General features: G+C 37.5%; 1 protein-coding gene across 4 annotated transcripts in view; it reads left to right on the top strand.

Annotated features, from left to right (window-relative positions):
* LOC135099833 (protein KRI1 homolog) overlaps positions 1-8,112 on the top strand; it is a 44,764-nt gene that overhangs the window by 16,993 nt on the left and 19,659 nt on the right. For all 4 annotated transcript variants that reach the window (XM_064002416.1, XM_064002417.1, XM_064002419.1 and 1 more), the window contains 4 exons: positions 6,509-6,573; positions 6,758-6,968; positions 7,666-7,838; positions 7,961-8,112. The exon at positions 7,961-8,112 is cut by the window's right edge and continues 3 nt beyond it. In XM_064002416.1, coding sequence (XP_063858486.1) covers positions 6,509-6,573; positions 6,758-6,968; positions 7,666-7,838; positions 7,961-8,112 — 601 coding nt within the window. The remainder of the gene's footprint in view (positions 1-6,508; positions 6,574-6,757; positions 6,969-7,665; positions 7,839-7,960) is intronic.

Raw genomic sequence — 8,112 nt, forward strand, 5'->3', positions numbered from 1 at the left:
CTTCTTTCTCTCATACCTATTCTGTTCACCTCTCAAATGCAAGAGTTAACCAGTATTCTCAGTCATTCATCCCTTTCTCTGGTAAATTCTGGAACTCCCTGGCTGCTTCTGTATTTCCTTCTTCGTATGAGTTGAACTTTTCAAGAGGAAGGTTTCAAGACTCTCTCTCTCTCTCTCTCTCTCTCTCTCTCTCTCTCTCTCTCTCTCTCTCTCTCTCTCTCTCTCTCTCTCTCTCTCTCTCTCTCTCTCTCTCTCTCTCTCTCTCTCTCTCTCTCTCTCTCTCTCTCTCTCTCTCTCTCTCCCCCTCCCCATTCAAACTGACAGCCCTACAGGAACTGGCATTAAGTGGAACTTTCTTTGTATTCTAAATTTTTGTTGCCCTTGGCCAATGGCTCTTACATAAAACACACACACACACACACCACACACACACATAATACAATTTTTTCAATAAATTTAAGATGCAACTTTTTTTTTCCACTAAACATCCTTGTAAAATAGAGATTTCTCTTATGCAGAGGTGCATCTGATACACCGGCAAATATGGTATATATATATATATATATATATATATATATATATATATATATATATATATATATATATATATATATATATATATATATATATATATATATATATATATATATATATATATATATATATATATATATATATTGTACTAGGAATATCATATAAGCTTCTTCTAATACTTCTGTAGAGGTGGTGCCCAAGGAAACGTGGTAAAAATCAGCTGCCGTATATTGATATAATAAAATAAAACTATACAAAATGATAAGTGATGAGTTGTCAGTAGGTCACATGTCTGCCACCAAGGCCAGGCAGACACGGACTACCCATGTCTGCCAGCAAGGCTGAGCAGACACAGACTACTACTGGTGAGCAGGGTGGTTGCTGGACCGGATTAGGTCAAGGCATCTGGAGACAAAGTGGGGAGAGTTGACCTCACTCCATGTGGTGATGGCTGGCTGGGGTGGCCAGAGGCTGGGTCAGGTCAGGGACAAAGGCAAGATTGGCTGGGGCCGTCAAGTCCCTAGGGGAAAGGTGTGCCATGGAATGTAGGGGCAGGCGAAGCATCCCACCACATTGCTCGGCCACCCTTCTCACTGCATCCTTGCAGTGAATAAAACATATAGGGTGCCGCAGTCACATTGAAGTACGTGATTCATGTAATAAAGATGCACTTATCAGTGTAAGACACATAATGCATGCACTATAGCCAGTTATAAGACTCACAGAATAAAGATGTCAGAAAAGTGAGTATGCACTGGTGAATCACAAAACTCATATAGCAACAACGTCAGAAAAGAGCACAGCAGCCAAACACAAAACTCACACTAACTGTGACATCAACACAGTGAATCACAGACCAAGAAAAACTGAGACAACACTACAGATCATAAAACAAGAGAACAAGGCATTTCATTGGCAAATAAATTGCAAAATAACAACAAAACACTGCACAAATAATGCACATGATGACAATAAAATCTTCAAGTGTGCTGCACAAACAAATCACATGATGGTGATAAGATCTTCAAGTGTGGTGGATTGTGGCAGATTATGCACTGGAGGTCACGAGCAGGAAAGACCACATGGACAGGAAATGCCAAAACTTGCAGATGCGAATACTGACAGCATGAGATCCAAAGTCTTAGAACGACGGGATCAGCAGCAAAGCAGTCGAGTTGCATCAATGACAGCTTGTAGTCATACAGGCACAGGCTGGCTGGGCAGGGTTGGAATAAAAAGCTTGAAAGAGGCCCGGAAAGCAGCTTGAAGAAAGCACTGTAGACATATAGTAGCATAGTAGATTGCGTAAGTGACAGCTTAGCAGGTAGCCTAGAGGCAATGAAGATAGCTAGAGTAGCTGGCAACGAGCATGCAGGGCACACGGGCCAGGAGGACTTGTAGTGTTGACTCCTTCCACTGCAGTCACCATTTTTATGTACTAGATAAATCTGTTTCTTTTACTAGTACTATGTAGAAGTGGCTGGGATACAGGTAAACTTGTAAAAGCAGCTGTAGATATATTAATAAGATAAACTGTACAAGATAAAGTGAAGCTGCCAGCGGTGGCACGTCCACCTTTGAAGCCTGGGTGGACGCAACTACCAGTGATGGGTAGTTGCTGGGCCAGCTCAGGTCACAGCAGGGGATGGCATCTGCAGACAAAAGGGAGGGGAGTTGACCTAACTCCACATGGTGATGGCTGGCTGGAGTGGCCAGAGGCTGGGTCAGGTCAGGGACAAACATGAGGTTGGCCGGGGCTGTCAAATTCCCAAGGAGAAAGGCATGCCATGGAATGTAGGGGCGGGCGAAGCGTCCCACCACAATATATATATATATATATATATATATATATATATATATATATATATATATATATATATATATATATATATATATATATATGTATATATATATATGTATATATATATATGTATATATATATATATATATATATATATATATATATATATATATATATATATATATATATATATATATATATATATATATATGTATATATATATATATATATATATATATATATATATATATATATATATATATATATATATATATATATATTAAAGCTATTGAACACTTGTTTTATTTTACAAAACTTCACAAATTATGACATATTTCATAATTATTATCAAATGCTTGCCTTATTTTATGAACATCCTAGGTCTTAAAATGCAGGAGAGTTGGCTGACATACAGTCAACTGCATTTTTGAGAAATTAATTGTGGCTGTGTGACACTCAGTGAGTGACTTTTACTTGACAGTGGCTTATGATGCAAGCACAACCCTCTCTCTCTCTCTCTCTCTCTGTGTGTGTGTGTGTGTGTGTGTGTGTGTGTGTGTGTGTGTGTGTGTGTGTGTGTGTATTATCTGAGAGAGAGAGAGAGAGAGAGAGAGAGAAAAGCCATTGTCAAGGTCACACAGCTAGAATTCATCTCTCTCTCTCTCTCTCTCTCTCTCTCTCTCTCTCTCTCTCTCTCTCTCTCTCTCTCTCTCCTTATGTGTTTGCTTTACTGAGCATTTACTTCAAGAAAATGTATTTCTAAATAACAAATGTATAAAAACAGGTGAAATGAATGAGTGAGACAAAGAATGCTGGTCAGCCAGTTGTGGTGCTCGCTGTGCCAACTAATGGCGGCGTATCTCAAGCTTTCTTGTATCTTGGATTTTGGCTCACAGTACAAAGGAAAAAATCGTCCAAGTGACAGCTCATATCTCATAAAACTCATAAGTTGGGGCACTCATAAGTCAAAGTACCACTGTATATATATATATATATATATATATATATATATATATATATATATATATATATATATATATATATATATATATATATATATATATATATATACACAGTAAAATCCCTCGTATCCGGCATCAACAGTACCGCCGACATGCTGGATACTTGAATAGAAGTGAAATTATGTCCACAATCACCACCCTACACTCACGCATCTTACCATAACAAAGATCAGCTGATCGCCGTGCCGCGTGTCGCCACCCGCGCTGCCACCTTACACTCACCAACACACAATACTACTTTACTAACATTCTCTTTAATACTTTCCTCTTATAAATAAGTTGATGGGTTACAAAAATAAAGTACGTATACACTTATTTGCTTCATTCAATATTAGCCAACATGTATAGCATACAATAAAGATATGAAAATGTACGAGTGTTTGTGACACTTTTTCGCTCCCCACACCTCTCATTCAACACCCTGCGGGTCATCATCATCAGATTCTGTACTTGTTTGCCCCATTTCTTTTCCCTTACAAGCTACTTTAAAATAGTTTCTAATGTCTCCTTGTTTGCAGCTCCTTCTTCTTTGCAGCAAAAACTCGTTCTCAATGCAGTGAAGGGTCATAACATCTCGGGTTGACATGTATGTGCACTGCTCAGCAAACCTGACAAAGCCAGCTATGTATTTCGCAGCCTGTTCCCAAGTTACTTTAGGCTCATTATCATTATCATCATCATCACTATCATCACTGATTTTCTCTAAATGATCTACTACAGCGTTGATAAGTTCCTCGTCTGTGAGAGTGAGTGTTACGGCCTGATTTTCATCCATGTCCACCCATTCGTGTAATGCTTCATCTGTCACTTTAAGTTGCACATTTCCCCCCATTTCCCTCAGCTCGCTCACCACCGAATTTTTCATGCCACCTACAAACCCTTCAAACTCCTCATCATCCTCATCATCCATCACACATCATCAAAGGGTACAATTTGCGCCAACATCACATCAATGTTTGCCTTTTAATGTCTAGCCAAGCAAGTGAAGCCATGAATATCGCAACCTTAACATTAAACTGTTTTTGGTGCCGTCCTCATAATTAATCATAATTTAATCGATTTAATGAGTACACATTGATTTTTTATTGATTTTAAGGCTCGGGGAAAAATGTGCCGGATACTTGAAGCTGCCGGATACTTGAATGCCAGATGAGATGGATTTTACTATATATATATATATATATATATATATATATATATATATATATATATATATATATATATATATATATATATATATATATTATATATATATATATATATATTTATATATATATATATATATATATATATATATATATATATATATATATATATATATATATATATATATATATATATATATATATATATATATATATATATATATATATACACACACACACACACACACACACACACACACACACAGTGGAATCTCAACTTACAAGTTTAATTCATTCTTTGACAGAGCTAGTACCTTGATTTGCTTCTATGTCAAATCAATTTTTCCCCATTGAAATTAACTGAAATGCCATTAATTCATTTCATCCTCCAAAAAGCCTTTTTTTTTTTTTTTATGTGTTTTTACACAAGAAAAGGTATTTATAAATAACCAATACTTTGTTGAAATATAATAAAACATAAGAGAAGAGAATGTAAAGAAATAAACTGGTTTTATAAAGTGTATTTAACTTGGAGCTAATGGAAGATGCTGGCAGAGGTGGAGGGTGGAGAAGGTAGGTGGAGGAGATGGGAGAAGTTTGTTTCATTTCGTGCTTTTTCAGTCTCTTTCATTTGCCATAAACTCTCACTCAAGGTGTCTTCTATTTACAACATTGATCAGCTCTAGATTATTAATCTGGATCTGATCTGGATTGACTAAGGGTAAAAAGAATGCTTGCAGCCATTACTGATCAAAACAAAAATAGCACAAGCATGTCGCTGCCCAACTGTTACAAACAGCAGAGTGTTGATGCTCACCCCTATGTTCTAAGGAAGTGTCAACAAGGACTACAGTCTACTGTACATTTCGTAAGGAAGTTGGGCCAAGAAAGCCACCAATGAGTCACAGCCACATGCCTACCCAGGCAGCATGAGCTTGGGTTCCATGCCTGGCCATGAACATTGTATAATAAAGTTTCACACAAAGCTTTCTTCACACACAGCATGCTGAAAGTACTCACTGTGGTGAAATACAGAACAGTAAAATGAGAAAATATTTGAATGTAAGGTGAGGCTAGCTGACGCTATTGACACCATTACTGAGGCACTTCCAAAGTAGAGATGTATTATTTTTGACTAAACAATTATCTTCCTTTGCCTCATTATGTAGTCATTGGTAGAGGCAGTAATGGCCATGTAATTATAATCAGAAGCTGTCAAACCAAAGTTTGGTGTGGGTTTTAATATCTTCCTTGTTTCTGGCACCTGTCACCACCACTATTCACATTCTGTACCCACAGTATCATTCTGTCTGTGATGACTCATTACCATTCACTTTGTTCCTCAGACATGTCAGCCATTTTCTTGTTGCGTATTCTCTAAATAAGCCCCTAATAAAGGCTTCTCAGCCACTAATATGGCAGCCACCAGCAGCTTCAGCAAGTGTTGTCTGCTATAACCCCACATCTGGACCCAGATCACCCAGATCATGATCTGAATCACTCACACCAGTGTAAATCCACATCAAGATGTAAATAGAACAACAGGCAATGTGGCCAGATCAGTGATCTGAAACTGATCATGGTATATAGAAGACACCTTAAAGTTAAAAACACAGAGTAAACTTAAATTTAGCAAAATTACCAACTAGCAGTGGTGTACCTGGAGCTAGCTGACAGCTCATATTTTGGCTTGCAAGTCAAAGCAAAAAATCGACCAAGCAACGGCTTGCGTCTCAGATCTCTCATTAGTAGGGGCGCTCTTAAGTCAAGGTTTCGATGTATATGCATATGCTCTTGTCATTTCGTGATCTACAGGGAAGCATACCACTTCAGTGTGCTGCATTAGGCATTAGATAATTTTTTTTAATCTTTACTAGATATACCATAGCTTCCTTAGACACACCTTTTTTCAACATGATCTACTACACAGTTGTCCATATACTACTGTATATTAGCACCATGCATGGAGATAAATATTGCTGAATTATTTTTCTATTTTCTTCCAGATAAAGATCGTTTTGGGGATGAGGATTCAACATCAGAGAGCTCCTCAGATGAAGATTTTGCTGAGGTAACATCAGATAATATGGCTGTGTTGAAATGGAGGTGACTTGGGCATAGAGAAAGTACAGTAGACTTTTTTAACATCTTAAGCATACTAAAGAATATTTGGCTACATAAGACCTGTGTATATTTAAGATGCTTTGTACCTCTTTATAATCAGCCACCCAGACTTAAACAATTTATTATTTCAGGCAGACAACCCTGAATTTGACCGAGAGTTCTTGCGGACAATGGGAGCACTGCATAAGAAAACTGACCACAAGCTGGAGGGTGCAAAGTTCTTCACTGGCAATTATAGCAAGAAGAAGGAGAAAGAAAAAGAAGAGCAGGCCATGACTGTCAAGGACTATGAACGTTTATTGATAACGGATCATGGCGGAGAGCTGGATGAAGAAGAGGAAGGTGGGTGTCCTGTGTAGTTATGTGAATTGTGCATTGGTTTCCCTCTGGATATTGCAAAACTGGAAAAGCATTAAATTGCACCTTATGAAGTGCCCAGACAGGTTGTTGCTGAAATACGGGCAGGATGTGGCTGCATTGTAACTGACTGTATTTACAAGGAAACTAAGTTTCTTTGGACACAGTTACCTTTGACATGCAGCTAATGTCGTAAAGAATCATCTGTAAAGAATTTATGTATTAACTAGATATTACTTTTTTCACATTCATTTTTTATTCATTACTTTTTTTATTTTCATTCATATATACATTTGAGTATGTATGTGAGTGTGGTTTTAGTGTGACGCCAATTTGAAATACTAGAAATAGTGTACTTGGAACTCACATTGAGAACAGGAGACTTTTTGGGGGGATTCAGTACAGAACTGATGAATTCTGTCTATTGAGCCTTGCAGCACTTCAGCCACCACTGAAGTTTGAAGACAGTGGGAAGAAACTACTACTTTTAATATCTCAGACTGATATCATGAAAGATCATGGTACTTGTGCTTAATTTTGAGGAGACTTATTATCCAAAACTCTATTGTAAGATTTTTCAGTCCTTGTTAAATCAAGTTCAATGCTTGTTGCTGCTTTTTGTTGAGAACATGAACTTCAGACAGAAGGTTGCTTTCCACATCAAGTAAACATTTGTCCACAGGTCCAAGATTAAAGAAGGATTTAGAAAAACTTCCAAAGAACACAAGAATGAGTGGCTTTGAGGACGGTTTGAGTAGTGATGAAGATGACAGTGGGGATGAACTACTCACCTCAGGGCTTTTTAAAGTCAAGGAGTCTGACAAGTCATCAAAGGAGGAAAAGACACAGCCCAAGGTATTTTTTATACTCATGATTGTAGTGGCCTCCATATTCCAGTTATCTATATGTATTTCATGACTTTTGTCTAAAAAAAGATTATGACTTAATTGTAATACAAATTATTAATTTTCTTATAGAACCAAGAGGATGCACTAGCCTTTATTAGAGGAGAATGCTCATCACTCAAAAATGAGGATGATAGAGGCCTGCTGGAGAGCCTGAAAGAAGCATGGAATGATCCCAAAAAGTCTGCAGATGAAAAGTGGCTGATTGACTTCTTTGTGAATGA

Source organism: Scylla paramamosain, chromosome 4 (assembly GCF_035594125.1).
Source record: "Scylla paramamosain isolate STU-SP2022 chromosome 4, ASM3559412v1, whole genome shotgun sequence".
Lineage (NCBI taxonomy): Eukaryota > Metazoa > Arthropoda > Malacostraca > Decapoda > Portunidae > Scylla > Scylla paramamosain.